Source organism: Stenella coeruleoalba (genome assembly GCF_951394435.1).
Source record: "Stenella coeruleoalba genome assembly, chromosome: 12".
In the NCBI taxonomy this organism is placed as follows: Eukaryota; Metazoa; Chordata; class Mammalia; order Artiodactyla; family Delphinidae; genus Stenella; species Stenella coeruleoalba.
In genome coordinates, this window is record NC_137158.1 from 48,752,975 (window position 1) to 48,772,634 (window position 19,660).

Sequence of the window (19,660 nt, forward strand, 5' to 3'; positions counted from 1 at the left end):
AGTGGGTTTTAACCAAGTAAGAAAAATGACTGGATCTTCATTTTAAAAGGTTCATTCCTCCATACTATTAAGAATGGATTTGCAAGGCTGTGGAGCACCTGGAACTCTCACTCATTGGTAGTGGAAGTGTTAAATGGTACACACACTTGGGAGGACTGGGGTAGTTTCTTATAAGTTAAACATCTACACTATGAACCAAATGACCTAGAAATTCCACTATTAGGAATTTCTCCAAGAGAAATGAAAACCTATGTATACCAAATAAAGTCTAGTACAATAATGTTCACAGCAGCCTTATTCATAATTTTCCCAAACTGCAAACAATCCAAATATCCACTAACAGGACAATAGATACATTGTGAGAGATCTATATAATGGAATGCAACTCAAGGATAGACAGGAACAGACTACTGATACGTGCAACAACGTAAATAAATCTCAAAGATATTAAGGGAAAGAAAACACACACAAAAGAACATATATGGTATGACTCCATTTATACAAAGTCCAAGAAGACTCAGAACTAATCTACAGTGATAAAAAAGTGTTTCGGGGACCTCCCTGGTGGCGCAGTGGTTAGGAATCCATCTGCCAGTGCAGGGGACACAGGTTTGAGTGCTGGTCCGGGAAGATCCCACATGCCGCAGAGCAACTAAGCCTGTGTGCCACAACTACTGAGCCTGTGCTCTAGAGCCCGCAAGCCACGACTACTGAGCCCACATGCCACGACTACTGAGCCCACATGCCACAACTACTGAAGCCCATGCGCCTAGAGCCCATGCTCCGCAACAAGAGAAGCCACTGCAATGAGAAGCCCGCCCACCACAACGAAGAGTAGTCCCCACTCGCCGCAGCTAGAGAAAGCCCGCGTGCAGCAATGAAAACCCAATGCAGCCAAAAATAAATAAATAATAAATAAAAATTATTAAAAAAAAAGTGTTTCAGGGCAGGGAAGAAGACTGACTAGAAAGAAGCACAAGGGAACTTCTTGGATAACTGAAATGTTTATGATCTCATTTTAGATAGTGGTTATATGGGTATACAGTTGACCTTTGAACGACAAGGGGGTTGGGTTGCTGACCCTCCATGCAGTATACAACTTACAGTCGGCCCTCTGTATCTGCTTTTTCCTCCACATCCTCAGATCCTCAAATTGTGTAGTATTTACTACTGAATAAAATCTATGTATAAGTGACCTGCACAGTTAACCCATTCTGTTAAAGGGTCGACTGTATACTATTAGCAATATTCATAAAAACTGAACACCCAAGATCTGCACACTTGACTGTATGCAAATTATGCTTCAATCTTTAAAAGTATAATAAATAAAATACATAGAATTACAACAACAACAAAAGTGATTGAGGAGAACAGGTAGACAGGGCAAGGGTGAATTCAGAGACACCAATGAAGAGGCCATTACAAAAGCTTTGCCAAGAGCTAAGAACCTGGACTAGGCTGGTAGTGTTGGACAGGTTTTGTATAGATTTAGAAGACAGGCTTGATTAACTTAGTAGAGTTTCTAGCATGAGTAACTGAATACACAGCAATGAACATTGAAGAAAGTGTTGTTTTATGTCGTTTGAGAATAGGGCAGTCAGAAGGCAAAATTAAGAACGGATTTTAGACATGAGAAGTCTGAAGTATTTTGAAGACATCCAATTAGGAGCTGTCTCATAGGTAGGTAACATATAAACTGATTTTATTAAGCAATAGACATGAAAAATAATAGAATATGAGAAAAATTTAGATAAAACATAAAAATATATTTTAAAAACTGCCTCCACTGAATCTTCACAATTTTCACACAGTCTTTTAATTAACAAGTTTCAGGTGAGAAAACATTTTAATCCCTCCCACTTATGTATGACTGATGGATATTTCCATAGCTCCCTCCAGATTGTGGTATTAGATAAAGCCCCAAAAATACACAAAAGAAACAAGAAACAGTACCTGTTTCAAGGTACTTTCAAGTTAGCCACAATAAAATACATCATATAGCTGAGAAAGAGAAACCATGTAAAATTTGTCAGTTTTTTGGAAGATAAAAATTTTAGCTCGTGTGTGTGTGTGTGTGTACTGACTCAAAAATGTCAATGAGCTCTCAATTAATAGCTCCAAACCTGCCTACAGAAATCATGGTGATGCCTCAAGATCACTTGAAGGGAAGGTTAGTTAATAGAATAATAAGCTGGGTATAACAAGAGAAATCTAAAACCAATTATGCAACTAAGTAGTAGCTTAAGGATCTATGCCTCTTCAATAAATCAGGGCTAGCATGTATCCTTATCTTACTTGATCTTTAATGATACTATAATGGAATGAGATGAAGTCTGTGAAAATACTGTAATAAAGGCAGAAAGGTCAAATAAATGGACAGATGTTTTGTGTATATAGAGGTATCTGGCTTTCAGCTACTTATTCTGAATCAAGGGCTTCAGCTTAAATAACGTGAAGTCATGTGCTTCTGAAAGAAGGACCACTTCCATTTCATTTACCAATCCTTCATATCCCACATTACAAAGACACAGGGCCCCAAAAGGAAAAGGAGAACAGTTATTGGTGTCACATCTCAGTGTAGACAACTAACTTTAAAAAAAGCTTTACTATTACTTAGAAAGACATAATATAATACACAGTGGTATTTTTATCTCTCAAAAAAAAATGCCTGGATTTTTGTAGATAGCACAGGGTTTCTCAAAAGTTACTGTAAAACTAATCACTTCAATGTAAATAAAACCTGGTATGACACCTGGCATACAGTAGATGACAAAAAAATCATATGTTGAAGGAATGCCCTTGACCCAATTCAACTTTATTAAAAATACCTACCTTTTCCTCCAGTTTCTTCTTCTCTTCACTAAATTGGCTTATCCTTTGCTTTAGAAACTGATTGAGCTGTAAAACCTCTTTCTCAGTAGATGCAAGCTTTTGCTCAAGCTCCTCTTGCTGGGAATGGGATGTTGACTGGTCTGAAAATGGAGTCTGGAGGGAAGTATTCTCATATTGTGGCTATTCAGAAAGAAAAAAAACATAGGTAAGACTTTAAAAGTTTACCTGTCTTGAATAAATGGAAAGAAATTAGAAATGAGGTACCTACAGTACAAAGAGCACAAATAGCCTTTAATGACAGACCTTGGTATAAATCCCAGCTCTCCTGCTTCCTAGTTATGTGCCATGATCAATTCAAATTGCTTACCATCAACAAGTTATGTAAAGTCCCTAGCACACAGCAGAAGCTTAATAAAAAGCAGTTATTATTTGGTTAAAAAGTATCAGAGTATAAAAAGTACATTATAAAGAAGTGAAATCTCAGGGGAAATAAATAAAAACTAAAGAAATATTTCCTCACAGGTGATCATTTTTTAGCTAATATTAAACTCAGTAAGTATTAATAGAGTGTTTCCCCTAACTTGAAACTAAGGTCCATGAAATCAGGAATTTCTGTCCATCTTAGTTGCTCTTATATCCCTATTTCATAGAGCAGTGACTGGCACAAAATAAATGTTAAAAAATAATTGCTTAATGAATAAATGTATTATTCTTTTCATGAGCAAGGCTTTGAAGGAGAGTCAGACAAAATCTCTTCCCTCCCCTTCCCCCTGCAGCATTACAACCTGGAAGAGGAGGGCAGGAAATACAAATATTTCCTCAAACAAATTAGAATGTGATACCAACAAAGTAATGTGAAAGTAAAGAAACAGATTACTTTTCTATTTACTAAGCACATATGTTAGGCATTGTGTACTGGGGAGTCAACAGTTAATAAAACAAGGTCCCACCAGTTTAATAAAGTGTCACACACAAAAAGACAACAAAAACTGCCTAAGTGCTAAGATAGCTGTATGTGTAGTAGCTATAGAATGGCTTTATACAAGTGAACTTGAACTAGGCCTTGAAGAACTCATACTTTTTCAAAAGGTAGAAATGCAATTCAAAAATTACATGCACGGTATGGTACTGGCACAAAAACAGACACATAAATCAGTGGCACAGAATAGAGAGCCCAGAAAAGAACCCATACTTATATGGTCAATTAATCTACGACATAGGAGGCAAGAATATACAACAGGGGAAAAAACAGCTTCTTCAATAAATGGTGTTGGGAACACTGGACAGCTACATGCAAAAGAATCAAACTGGATGCCTTCTCACACCATATAAAAAATAAACTCAAAATGGATTAAAGACTTAAAATGTAAGACCTGAAATCATAAAACTCCTAGAAGAAAACACAGGCAGTACACTCTTTGATATCAGTTTTGGCAATTTTGGGGGGATTATGTCTCCCCAGCAAAGGCAACAAAAGCAAAAATAAACAAATGGGACTAAATCAAACTAAAAAGCCTTTGCACTATGAAGGAAACTATCAACAACAAAAAGGCCACCTACTGAATGAGAGAAGATAATGGCAAATGATTTATCTGATAAGGGGTTAATATCCAAAATATACGAAGGACTCATACAATTCAACATCAAAAAAAAATTTTAAAATGGACAGAGGACCTGAAAAAACATTTTTTCAAAGAAGACATACAGATGGCCAACAGGCACATGAAAAGGTGCTCAACATCACTAATCGTAGGGGAAATGCAAATCAAAACCACAGTGAGATACAACCTCACACCTGTCAGAATGGCTATCATCAGGAAGACAACAAATAACAATAAAGTGTTGGCCAGGATGCAGAGAAAAAGAACCCTCGTGCTCTGTTAGTGGGAATGCAAACTGGTGCAGCCGCTATGCAAAACAGTAGGTCAATTTCTCAAAAAATTAGAAATAGAACTATTATATGATCAAGCAATTCCACTCCTGGGTATCTATCTGAAGAAAACAGAAACACTTAATTTGAAAAGATACATGCAACCCTATGTTCACTGCAGCAGTGAACAACAGCCAAGCTATGGAAGCAACCTCAGTGCCTATGGATAGATGAATGTATAAAGAAGAGGTGATATCTATATCTATCTGTCTATCTATCCTTCCAACAGAATATTACTCAGCTATAATATAAGATGAAATCTTGCTATTTGCGACAATATGGATGGACCTAGAGGGTATTATTATGCTAAGTGAAGTTAAGTCAGACAGAGAAAGACAAATACCATATGATTTTGCTTATACACAGAATTTAAAAAACAAAACAAATGAACAAACATAACAAAAGAGAAGTAGTCATAGATACAGAGAACAAACAGATGAGGGAGATGAAGAGGTACAAACTTCTAGTTACAAAATCAATGAGTCACAGGTATGAAATGTGCAGTGTGGGGAACATGGTCAATAATACTGGAATATCTTTGTATGGTGACAGGAGGTAACGAGACTTAGTGTGGTGATCATTCTGTCATGTATAGAAATACTGAATCAGTATGTTGTGCACCAGGAACTAACATAACATTGTAGGTCAATTACACTTCAAAAACAAACAAACTCATAGAAAAAAAGAGATCAGATCTGTGGTTACCAGAGGCAGGGGTGGGGGAAGGGGAAGTGGATGAAGGGGGTCAAAAGGTACAAACCTCCAGTACTAGGGATGTTAACGGACAACATGATAAACATAATTAACACTGCTGTATGTTATATATGAAAGTTGTTAAGAAAGTGAATCCTAAGAATTCTCATCACAAGGAAAAAATGTTTTTTTCTTTTTCTTTTATTCTGTATTTGTATGAGATGGTGGATGTTCACTAAACTTACTGTGGTAATCATTTCATGATGCATGAAGGTCAAATCATTATGCTGTACACCTTAAATTTATACAGTGCTGTATGTCAATTATATCTCCATAAAACTGGAAGGAAAAAAATTTTGATTATAGAAACAGCATTCATCATGTGCATGGTATTTCAAAGATAACCGACTCAGGCACTGCCCTTTACAAACTCAAATTCTAATCAGAAGCATAAGAGAAACCCTTAGATGATTATATACAGGATACAATATAGTATGGCAGCCAAAGAAAAGCCATCTTCAGTACAAAGTGTTGGAAGGTGGGAGGATAAATGAAAAGGGCATGGAGAGAATGAGGGAAAAGGCTTTACTGGAAAGGTGGCTTTTGGAACAGCCTTTGAAAATAAGGAGGATTCTGGCAGGAACAGAGAAAGGAAGAAAAGCATTCCAGAAAGAACATTTTAAAAAGGTAAAAGACGGAATATATGCACAGAGTACCCATAAAGTTTAGGTTACAAGAGGGGGGAATAAAGAGAAAATTAAAACATCTACGTGAGACCATACTTTAGAATCACAAGGTTCAGAATTCAACCTTAATGCACAGGAAATGGGAATGCGGTGATGGTTTTAGAACAAGAAAGTAACATGTTTAAGAAGTCTGTGAACTCTGTTTTGTAAATCTCTGTATTCCCTAGCACTTACCATAGCGTAAACTACCATAGTGTAAACTCTTAGTAACTTTAGATTAAAGGGAAAAGAAAAGAAGAAAAAGGACAAGAGAGAACTATAACAATTGGAAGTAATGAACAAGATGAATTAAAGGATATGGTGAATGGATATGAATATATCACTTTAAGAAATTATCCTAACCTATTTAGCTGAAAAAACCAAGGAGCTGAACAAGAATACTGAGAACAGAAGGAAGAAGCTCTGGAAGCAGAAATGAGAGGATTTAGAGAAAATTATTTTTTAAGGTGTGAATGGACAAGAAATGCTAAAGGTTCGAAATTCTGAGTCTAAGTAACAGGGAAGATCATATTCTGAGCAGAGGTAAGTAGGTCATGTGGGAGAACAGGTTTAAGCAAATATACTTAATTACAATTAGAGCCTATTGATATTAAGATGCCAGTTAATATCAATTTAATATTAAGATACAAATATATATGAACATCAGGCAAAGAGATGGGTCTAGAACCCAGAAAAATGGCCAGGATAGGCTAGGAAACTGTAAAAAAGTGAATACAGATTTACAATTTCCCGTCAGGCATATAATGAGCTCAGAAATTGCCAACCTGTTTTACCGACAAGTGAAAAGCTGAACAAACTGAAAAATCAACAACTCTTCTTAGATCTGTCAGAGAAGTGAGGTTATCGGGCAAACTGCAACCCCCAAAATTGGAGAAACAGGCAAATAAAGAAAATCACACTTACTGGAACAGAATTATCCATGGGAACCAGTGCTGAAGTAGGAAAACCAGAACTGTAATTGATGAATTTTTTGGAGGCTCAAAGTGAAGGTCTGAGAGTCAAAATCTCCAGGGGCACCCAGTCATAGGGGACACCCAATATCCTTGAATTATACCCCTAGAAGCTCTACCAGGTCCTCACAATGAATCCCCTTGTGCTTCCAGCAGAGGGAGGAGAAGAGAAACCATTCTGAAATGCCAGAGCTCCATGTTCTTCTTAACAAGGCCTGTCCTCAGGAGAAACTACTTTACCAGAGACTAACCTACCTAGAAGGGAACTAACATACCTAGAAGGAAAAAATCCCAAACCAGCTCCCTCTAGCCTTCCACATGGGGGAAGGGTTAATAGCCAACTCAGTTGCCTCTAGCCATCCTGTCCTACCTAAGGGTGGGAAAGAAAAAACTAAGAAGCACTGGTGAAGTTCACAGTCCAGGAGCACAGGCTCATGAAAAGACTAAGTCAGAGGGCCAGAGAATGCTTCCCCTGCCCCACACCCTACCATGACTTTACTAAAGGCCTACTTACCACACTTCCTTTTATCAGTACATCTGGAGAGACTGAACAAGCATCAGAACTAGAATCAGATATGTCACAGATGTTGGAATTATCAGAACAGACATTTTTTTAAATGTCTATGATTAATATGCTTAAGGGCTTTACTGCTGAAGTAGAAAACATTCAAGAACAGATGGATAATATAAGGACAGAGCCGGAAAGACTATAAAAGAAACTCTAGAGACAAAAAACACTGAAACAGAAACGAAGAATGTCTTTGATGTGGTTATCAGTAGACTGGACCTGGCGCAGGAACCAATCTGAGCTTGAGGATATGACAGCAGAAACTTCTAAAACTTAAGAGCAAAGAGGAAAAAGATTGGAAAAAATAGAAGAGAATATCCAAGAGTTGTGAGATAACTACAAAACTTGTAATATACATCTTATGGGAACACCACAAGGAAAAGAGAGAAAGAAAACAGCAATATTTTAAACAAGATGATTTGAGAATTTCCCCAAAAGGTCACATACCACACCTCAGATCCAGGAAGCTCAGAGAATAAATGCCCCCAAACTACACTTAAGCATATCATATTTAAATTTTTGAAAATCAAAGATTAAAAAAATTGTGAAAGAAACCAGAGGAGAAAATACCTTACCTATAGACAGGAAAAGATAAGAGCTTTATACAACTTCTCAGAAACCATGCAAGCAAAAAGAGAGTGGAGTGAAATATATGAAAGTCAGGCACTTTCTTTCCTATATAACAGCAATGAACAGGTGTAATTTGAAACTAAAAACATTACCATTTACATTAGCACCCTCAAAAACATAATAGTATAAATCTAACAAAATGTGTATATACAAGATCTATGCAAGGAATACTACAAAACTCTGATCAAAGATATCAAAGAAGCACAAAATAAATGAAGAGATATTCCCTGTTCATGGACAGACTCAGTATGGTCAAGCTGTCAAGTTCTTCCAAACTTGATCTATAGATTCGATGCAATTTCAATAAAAATCCCAGCAAGTTATTTTGTGGATAGTGACAAGCTGATTCTAAAGTTTATATGGAAAAACAAAAGCTCCAAAATGGCCAACATAATACTTAAGGAGATGAACCAACCAAGATGGAGGGCTGACACCCTGACTTCAAGACTTACAGTAAAGCTACAGTAATCAAGAATGTGTGGTACTGGGGAAAGAACAAACAAACAGGTCAATGGAACAGAATGTAGAGCCCAGAAATAGATCCACACGAATACAGTCAACCAATCTAATGACAAAAGAACAAAGGCAGTACAATGGAGCAAAAACAGTCTTTTCAACAAATGATACTAGAACAACTGAACATCCACATGCAAAAAAAAAAACAAAAAAATATTCTAGACACAGACCTTATACCCTCCACAAAAATGAACTAGAGATTGGTTCAAGATGGCAGAGAAGGACGTGCTCTCACTCCCTCTTGTGAGAGCACCAGAATCACAACTAACTGCTGAACAATCATCTACAGGAGGACACTGGAACTCACCAAAAAAGATAGCCCACATTCAAAGACATGGGAGAAGCCACAATGACACGGTAGGAGGGGCGCAATCACAATAAAATCAAATCCCGTAACTGCTGGGTAGGTGACTCACAAACTGGAGAACATTATACCACAGAAGTCTGCCCACTGGAGTGAAGGTTCTGAGGCCCATGTCAGGCTTCCCAACCTGGGGGTCCGGCAATGGAAGGAGGAATTACTAGAGAATCAGACTTTGAAGGCTAGCGGGATTTGATTACAGGACTTCGACAAGACTGGGGGAAACAGAGACTCCACTCTTGGAGGGCACACACAAAGTAGTGTGCGCATCGGGACCCAGGGGAAGGAGCAGTGACCCCATAGGAGACTGACCCAGACCTATGTGCTAGTGTTGGAGAGTCTCCCGCAGAGGCGGGGGGGGGGAGGGGGTCTCGGAAGTACTCCTTGGCATGAGCCCTCCCAGAGTCGGGCATTAGTCCCACCAAAGAGCCCAGTAGGGCTCCAGTGTTGGGTCGCCTCAGGCCAAACAACCAACAGGGAGGGAACCCAGCCCCACCCATCAGCACACAAGTGGATTAAAGTTTTACTTAGCTCTGCCCACCAGAGCAACAGGCAGCTCTACCAACCACCGGTCCCTCCTATCAGGAAACTTGCACAAGCCTCTTAGATAGCCTCATCCACCAGAGGGCAGACAGCAGAAGCAAGAAGAACTACAGTCCTGCAGCCTGTGCAACAAAAACCACATTCACAGAAAGATAGACAAGAGGAAAAGGCAGAGGGCTATGTACCAGATGAAGGAACAAGATAAAACCCCAAAAAACAACTAAAGAAGTGGAGATAGGCAACCTTCCAGAAAAAGAATTCAGAATAATGATAGCGAAGATGATCCAGGACCTTGGCAAAAGAATGGAGGCAAAGATCAAGAAGATGCAAGAAATGTTTAACAAAGACCTAGAAGAATTAAAGAAGAAACAAACAGAGATGAACAATACAATAACTGAAATAAAAACTACACTAGAAGGAATCAATAGCAGAATAACTGAGGCAGAAGAACGGATAAGTGACCTGGAAGATAGAATGGTGGAATTCACTGCTGCGGAACAGAATAAAGAAAAAAGAATGAAAACAGCCTAAGAGACCTCTGGGACAACATTACACACAACAACATTTGCATTACAGGGGTCCCAGAAGGAGAAGAGAGAGAGAAAGAACCCGAGAAAATATCTGAAGAGATTATAGTCAAAAACTTCTCTAACATGGGAAAGGAAATAGCCACCTAAGTCCAGGAAGCACGGCGAGTCCCATACAGGATAAACCCAAAGAGAAACACACTGAGGCACATAGTAATCACATTGGCAAAAATTAAAGACAAAGAAAAATTATTGAGAGCAGCAAGGGAAAAATGACAAATAACATACAAGAGAGCTCCTGTAAGGTTAACACCTGATTTCTCAGCAGAAACTCTACAAGCCAGAAGGGAGTGCCGTGACATATTTAAAGTGATGAAACGGAAGAACCTACTACCAAGATTACTCTAGCCGGCAAGAATCTCATTCAGACTCGATGGAGAAATTAAAAACTTTACAGACAAGCAAAAGCTAAGAGAATTCAGCACCACCAAACCAGCTCTACAACAAATGCTAAAGGAACTTCTCTAAGTGGGAAACACAAGAGAAGAAAAGGACCAACAAAAACAAACCCAAAACAATTAAGAAAATGGTTATAGGAACATACATATCAATAATGACCTTAAATGTGAATGGGTTAAATGCTCCAACCAAAAGACACAGGCTTGATGAATGGATACAAAAACAATGGATACAAAAACAAGCATATATATGCTGTCTACAAGAGAACCATTTCAGACCTAGGGACACATACAGACTGAGAGTGAGGGGATGGAAAAACATATTCCATGCAAATGGAAATCAAAAGAAAGCTGGAGTAGTAATATTCATATCATATAAAATAGACATTAAAATAAAGAATGTTACAAGAGACAAGGAAGGACACTACACAATGATCAAGGGACCAATCCAAGAGGAAGATATAACAATTGTAAATATTTATGCACCCAACATAGGAGCACCTCAATACATAAGACAAATGCTAACAGCCATAAAAGGGGAAATCGACAGTAACACATTCATAGTAGGGGACTTTAACACCCCACTTTCACCCATGGACAGATCATCCAAAATGAAAATAAATAAGGAAAAACAAGCTTTAAATAATACATTAAACAAGATGGACTTAATTGATATTTATAGGACATTCCACCCAAAAACAACAGAATACACATTTTTCTCAAGTGCTCATGGAACATTCTCCAGATAGATCATACCTTGGATCACAAATCTAGCCTTGGTAAATTTAAGAAAATTGAAATCGTATCAAGTATCTTTTCCGACCACAAAGCTATGAGACTAGATATCAATTACAGGAAAACATCTGTAAAAAATACAAACACATGGAAGCTAAACAATACACTACTTAATAACGAAGTGATCACTGAAGAAATCAAAGAGGAAATCAAAAAATACCTAGAAACAAATGACAATGGAGACACGATGACCCAAAACCTATGGGATGCAGCAAAAGCAGTTCTAAGATGGAAGTTTATACCAATACAATCCTACCTTAAGAAACAGGAAGCATTTCAAACAAACAACCTAACCTTGCACCTAAAGCAATTAGAGAAAGAAGAACAAAACCCCGCAAATTTAGCAGAATGAAAAAAGTCATAAAAATCAGATCAGAAATAAATGAAAATGAAATGAAGGAAACGATAGCAAAGATCAATAAAACTAAAAGCTGGTTCTTTGAGAAGATAAACAAAATTGATAAACCATTAGCCAGACTTATCAAGAAAAACAGGGAGAAAACTCAAATCAATAGAATTAGAAATGAAAAGGAGAAGTAACAAGTGACACTGCAGAAATACAAAAGATCATGAGAGACTACTACAAGCAACTCTATGCCAATAAAATGGACAACCTGGAAGAAATGGACAAATTCTTAGAAATGCACAACCTGCCGAGACTCAACCAGGAAGAAATAGAAAATATGAACAGACCAATCACAAGCACTGAAATTGAAACTGTGATTAAAAATCTTCCAATAGGGCTTCCCTGGTGGCGCAGTGGTTGGGAGTCCGCCTGCTAATGCACGAGACACAGGTTTGTGCCCCAGTCCGGGAAGATTTCACATGCCGCGGAGCAGCTGGGCCCGTGAGCCATGGCCGCTGGGCCTGCACGTCCGGAGCCTATGCTCCGCAGCTGGAGAGGCCACAACTGTGAGAGGCCCGCGCACTGCAAAAAAAAAACAAAAAAATCTTCCAACAAAAGCCCAGGACCAGATGGCTTCACAGGCGAATTCTATCAAATCACTGAGAGAAGAGCTAATACCTATCCTTCTCAAACTCTTCCAAAATATAGCAGAGGGAGGAACACTCCCAAACTCATTCTATGAGGCCACCATCACCCTGATACCAAAACCAGACAAAGATGTCACAAAGAAAGAAAACAACACGCCAATATCACTGATGAACACAGATGCAAAAATCCTCAACAAAATACTAGCAAACAGAATCCAACAGCACATTAAAAGGATCACACACCATGATCAAGTGGGGTTTACTCCAGGAATGCAAGGATTCTTCAATATATGCAAATCAATCAACAGGATACACCATATTAACAAACTGAAGGAGAAAAACCATATGATCATCTCAATAGATGCAGAGAAAGCTTTCGACAAAATTCAACGCCCATTTATGATAAAAACCCTCCAGAAAGTAGGCATAGAGGGAACTTTCCTCAACATAATAAAGGCCATACATGACAAATCCACAGCCAATACCATCCTCAATGTTGAAAAACTGAAACCATTTCCACTAAGATCAGGAACAAGACAAGGTTGCCCACTCTCACCACTCTTATTCAACATAGTTTTGGAAGTTCTAGCCACAGCAGTCAGAGAAGAAAAAGATACAAAAGGAATCCAAATTGGAAAAGAAGTAAAGCTGTCACTGTTTGCAGATGACATGATACTATACGTAGAGAATCCTAAAGATGCTACCGGAAAACTACTAGAGCTAATCAATGAATTTGGTAAAGTAGCAGGATACAAAATTAATGCACAGAAATCTCTGGCATTCCTATACACTAATGGTGAAAAGTCCTAAAGTGAAATTAAGAAAACACTCCCATTTAGCACTGCAACAAAAAGAATAAAATATCTAGGAATAAACCTACCTAAGGAGACAAAAGACCTTTGCAGAAGGTATGCAGAAAATTATAAGACACTGATGAAAGAAATTAAAGATGATACAAATAGATGGAGAGATATACCATGTTCTTGGATTGGAAGAATCAACACTGTGAAAATGACTCTACTACCCAAAGCAAGCTACAGATTCAATGCAATCCCTATCAAACTACCACTGGCATTTTTTACAGAACTAGAACAAAAACTTCACAGTTTGTATGGAAACACAAAAGACCCTGAACAGCCAAAGCAATCTTGAAAACGAAAAATGGAGTTGGAGGAATCAGGCTCCCTGACTTCAGACTATACTACAAAGCCACAGTAATCAAGACAGTATGGTACTGGCAGAAAGACAGAAATATAGAACGGAACAGGATAGAAAGCCCAGAGATTAACCCACGCACAGATGGTCACCTTATCTTTGATAAAGGAGGCAAGAATAAACAGTGGAGAAAAGACAACCTCTTCAATAATTGGTGCTGGGAAAACTGGACAGGTATATGTAAAAGTATGAAATTAGAACACTCCCTAACACCATACACAAAAATAAGCTCAAAATGGATTAAAGACCTAAATGTAAGGCCAGACACTATAAAACTTCTAGAGGAAAACATAGGCAGAACACTGTGACATAAATCACAGCAAGATCATTTTTGACCCACCTCCTAGAGTAATGGAAATAAAAACAAAAATAAACAAATGGGACCTAATGAAACTTTAAAGCCTTTGCACAGCAAAGGAAACCATAAACAAGATGAAAAGACAACCCTCAGAATGGGAGAAAATATTTGCAAACGAAGCTACTGACAAAGGATTAATCTCCAAAATTTACAAGCAGCTCATGCAGCTCAATAACAAAAACCAAACAACCCAATCCAAAAATGGGCAGAAGACCTACATAGACATTTCTCCAAAGAACATATACAGATTGCCAACAAACACATGAAAGAATGCTCAACGTTATTAATCATTAGAGAAATGCAAATCAAAACTACAATGAAATGAGATATCATCTCACACTGGTCAGAATGGCCATCATCAAAAAATCTAGAAACAATAAATGCTGGAGAGGGTGTGGAGAAAAGGGAACACTCTTGCACTGTTGATGGGAATGTAAATTGATACAGCCACTATGGAGAACAGTATGGAGGTTCCTTAAAAAACTACAAATAGAACTACCATACGACCCAGCAATCCCACTACTGGGCACATACCCTGAGAAAACCATAATTCACAAAGAGTCATGTACCAATATGTTCGTTGCAGCTCTATTTACAATAGCCAGGACATGAATCAACCTAATTGTCATCAACAGATAAATGGATAAAGAAGATGTGGCACATATATACAATGGAATATTACTCAGCAATAAAAAGAAATGAAATTGAGTTATTCATAGTGAGGTAGATGGACCTGGAGTCTGTCATACAAGTGAAGTAAGTCAGAAGGAGAAAAACAAATACTGTATGTTAACACATATATATGGAATCTAAGAAAAAAAAATGTCATGAAGAGCCTAGGGGTAGGATGGGAATAAAGACACAGACCTACTAGAGCATGGACTTGAGGATATGGGGAGGGGGAAGGGTAAGTTGTGACAAAGTGAGAGAGTGGCATGGACATATATACACTACCAAACGTAGGGTGGACAGCTAGTGGGAAGCAGCCGCATGGCACAGGGAGATCACCTAGGTGGTTTGTGACCACCTAGAGGGGTGGGATAGGGAGGGTGGGAGGGAGGGAGACGCAAGAGGGAAGAGATATGGGAACATATGTGTATGTATAACTGATTCACTTTGTTGTAAAGCAGAAACTAACACACCATTGTAAAGCAATTATACTCCAATAAAGATGTTTTTAAAAAAACAAAAACAAACTTGGTTGGTGGGAATGTAAATTGGTGTGGCCACTACAGAAAACAATATGAAGGCTCCTCAAAAAAATAAAAGACAAATCTACCATGTGATCCAGCAATTCCATCTCTGGGCATATACCCAAAGGAAATGAAAACAGGATTTCTACAAGATACATGCATCCCCCCCCATGGTTATCGCAGCATTATTCACAACAGCCAAGGTATGGAAACAGCCCAATGCCCATCAACAGATGAATCGACAATAGATGTAACACACAATGGAATATTACTCAGCCACGAGAAAGGATGATATCTTCCATTTGAGACAATATGGGTAGACCTTGAGCACATTATTCTAAGTGAGATAAATCAGAGAAAGGCAAGTATTGTATGATACCATTTATATGTGGAATCTAAAAAAGTTAAACCTGTAAAAAACATAAGAGTACCTCCTTACCAGGGATGGGTGGTGGGGAGCTCCCACAGGGGATAAGAGTGATGGTGTTTAAGCGTAAAACTTTAACAAGTAGTAAATATGCCATAAAAACCTAATGCACAGTGTAATGAATACAGACAATTATATCGTACTATATATGTTATGTAATGTGATAAATACCACTACAATAGCAATCATATTACATACAAATGTAACAAAGTAACACGCCACACACCTTAAACTTACACCATATTACATGTCAAATCTGTTCAATGAAAAAGTGAAGAAAAATAACACTATTCACATGCCAAAATAATTCCTTCACTAAAGAAAATTTTATTATCTTATTAGTTGTTTCTCCTAAACTTTTGCTGTTTTATCCATTCTCTGTATCAATCTCCTGGAAAAATGTTTATCTTATATATTTATCATATCATTTAGTACTTAGGGTTTTCCTTGTATTTCCTTTTATTAATTGTACTTTTCTTTTAAAATGAATTTCTCAACAATATTTTAATTCCCCACATAATTTAAAATTCTTCTAATATTTTTAGCAGCCCATTTTCCTTACCTTTCCAGATATTTCTATCTGTCCTTGCAGACTGACTTAGAGAGCCCTCTTCTGGCCTGATGCTGTGTCAAAAAACATTTTCTTCAGCTTGCAAATAATGTAAGTTTTAAATGCTTTTGGTAATATAATAATAATTGTATAATTCAAGTAAAACCTTTATTCAGAATAATAAAGTTATAAGGAGAAACTGCATGGTTCTATTAAAATACCCTTATCAAAGCAACTTATACTACTTAAGTAGTATAGAAATACCACTTTCGAATAACTGTACACTATTAATCTCAGTATGACAGAGCCTTGGTATCATGTGATGGAACTTGAAGATGAAGCCACATAATAACAAGGTATTTGATACACTAGTAACTGAAGTATGATAAACAAGCTGGAATCTCTGTTAAGTGCCTCTGCCTCAAAGAAGTCTGATAGTTATTTGGTCTTTAATATGTCCCGATTTTAATATAACAATGCCTTTAATAAAACTACAAGTTTGAAAATATAATGGCGGAAAGAATTCCACTTAAATTGATTTTTTTTAATTCTAGGAATAAAGATGTTAATGAAAGTGACCAAACAGAAGTACATACCACCATTAAGTAACTTGCCAATAGTTTTTCTTCTTTTTGTAAATAAACAAGCCAATTATAAAGTTTACATAGAAATATATAAAAACAAATATTAAGGACAATTCTTAAAAACAGTAATAATTTGAGAAAGTAGTCCTTCCGGCCACATAAATTTTGTTATGAGGCGTCATAGACCCTGTCTGTGTTCCCATTAGACTGTACTCTCAAGGACAAAACCAATCTCATTCACATTTCTATTCCTAGCACCTAGACAATGCCTAATCTATAGGAATCATAATAAATTTTAAAGGATTGGGTAAATGTGTTTACCTATATGGTCTCTCCCTTTATAGTTTGAGATTCATGAAGGCAGGAACTATTTTTCACTTTTGTGACCTCAGAATTTAGCACAGTGGATGTTTAATAATTGTTTGTTAAATGGGTTCATTTCCAAAATGGTTTATTTATAAAATACTCATCAGAATTAGAGAGACTTCATGGTAGAAAAAAATAGATAAAGGAAAAGAATATGATATAAATAGAATGAAAATATTATGACAATTCAGAAAATACATTATCAAATCAAATTATATGTAAAAGAAATTAACTTTTTTCCATTAAAGGGTTCATAAAATCCATAAGCAAAAAAACCAATACAGAAAAAACAAGCAAAAAATACAAAAAAACAATTCACAGAAAAAGAAACATGAATGGGTCTTAAATATATAAAAAGAAGTGCAACATCAGTCTTAGGAGAAATACATGTAGAAAACAAGAAAAAGATCTCAAATCAACAACATAACTTTACAACATAAGGAACTGGAAAAAGAAGAACAAACTAAATCCAAAGCTATCAGAAGGAAGAAAATAAAGATCAGAGCAGAGATAAATGAAATAAAGAATAGAAAAATAATAGAGAAAATAAATGAAACCAAAAGTTGGTTCTTTGAAAAGAACAAAATTAACAAACCTTTTGCTAGATGGCCCAAGAAAAAAAGAAGACTCAAATTACTAAAGTCAGAAATTTAAATGGAGACAATAGCAATTCTATCAAAAAAAGGATTATAAAAGAGTAGTATAAAGAATTAACTGTTCAACAAATTGGAAAAACTGGATGTTCTTTTTTTTTTTTTTTCAGTATGTGGGCCTCTCACTGTTGTGGCCTCTCCTGTTGCGGAGCACAGTCTCCGGACACACAGGCTCAACGGCCATGGCTCACGGGCCCAGCCACTCCACGGCATGTGGGATCTTCCCGGACCGGGGCACGAACCCGTGTCCCCTGCATCAGCAGGCGGACTCTCAACCACTGCGCCACCAGGGAAGCCCGCGGAAAAACTAGATGAAATGGCGAATTCCTAGAAGCAAAACCTACTAACACTAAATCATGAAGAAGTAGAAAATCTGAGTAGACCTACAACTAGTAAGGAGATTGAATCAGTAATCAAAAATCTCCAAACAAACAAAAGCCCTAGCCCTGAACCTGATGGCTTCACTGGCAAATTCTACCAAACATTTAAAGAAGAACTAATATCTATCTTTCTCAAACTTTTCGAAAAACTGGAAGAGGATGGAACACTTGTTAACCCATTCTGAGGTCAGCATTATTCTGATACCAAAGCCAGATGAAGACACTACACGAAAACTACAGACCAACAACCCTTTTGAACACTGATATAAGAATCCTCAACAAAATATTAGCAAACTGAATTTAGCAGTATATAAAAAGGATTATACTCCATGACTAAGTGGGATTTATTCCTGGAATGTAAGGCTGGTTTAACATTCAAAAATCAATCAATGCGGGCTTCCCTGGTGGCACAGTGGTTGAGGGTCCGCCTGCTGATGCAGGGGACACAGGTTCATGCCCCGGTCCGGGAGGATCCCACATGCTGCGGAGCGGCTGCGCCCGTGGGCCATGGCCACTGAGCCTGCACGTCCGGAGCCTGTGCTCTGCAACAGGAGAGGCCGCGGCAGTGAGAGGCCCACGTACCGCAAAAAAAAAAAAAAAAAAATCAACCAATGCTATTATACAGCACAAAAAAACAGCAAAAAAAGAAAAACAATCATCTCAACTGAGGCTGAAAAGAGCATGTAGTAAAATGTGACACCCTTTTATGATAAAAACACACAAAAAGCTAGGAAAAGAAGAAAACTACTCAACATAATAAAAGCTATATAGAAAAAACCCATAGGAAACATCATACTCAATGGTGAAAGACTGAGAGCATCTCCTCTAAGATCAGGAAAAAGGATTCCCACTTACAACACTTCTACTGAACAGAGTACTGGAAGTTCTAGCTGGAGCAATTAGGCAAGAAAAAGAAATTAAAGGCATCCAAATTGAAAAGGAAGATGTAAAATTATCACTGTTCACAGATGATATGATCATACACATTCTTTAGCAATAAAGAATGGATTCAGGGACTTCCCTGGTGGCGCAGTGGATAAGACTCCATGCTCCCAATGCAGGCACCCTGGGTTTGATCCCTGGTCAGGGAACTAGATCCCATGTGCATGCTGCAACTAAGAGTTTACATGGCACAACTAAGGAGCCCGCCTGCCGCAACTAAGACCCAGTGCAACCAAATAAATATTTAAAAAAAAAAATGTATCTCCACCCTCCTGGGTTTGAGCTGGAGAAATTAAAAAAAAAAAAAAAAGAATGGATTCAGCAAAGTATCAGAATACAAAGTTAATACAGAAAATTTAATTGCATCTCTATACACACTAATAATAAATGATCTGAAGAGGAAATTATGAAAACAATTCCATCTACAATAGTATCAAGAAGAATAAAATA

General features: G+C 37.5%; 1 protein-coding gene across 3 annotated transcripts in view; it reads right to left on the reverse strand.

Moving 5' to 3' along the window:
* Nucleotides 1-19,660, reverse strand: part of CEP85L (centrosomal protein 85L) — a 154,065-nt gene that overhangs the window by 33,621 nt on the left and 100,784 nt on the right. For all 3 annotated transcript variants that reach the window (XM_079939126.1, XM_079939125.1, XM_079939124.1), the window contains exon 6: nucleotides 2,833-3,012. In XM_079939126.1, the coding sequence (XP_079795252.1) occupies nucleotides 2,833-3,012 (180 nt within the window). The remainder of the gene's footprint in view (nucleotides 1-2,832; nucleotides 3,013-19,660) is intronic.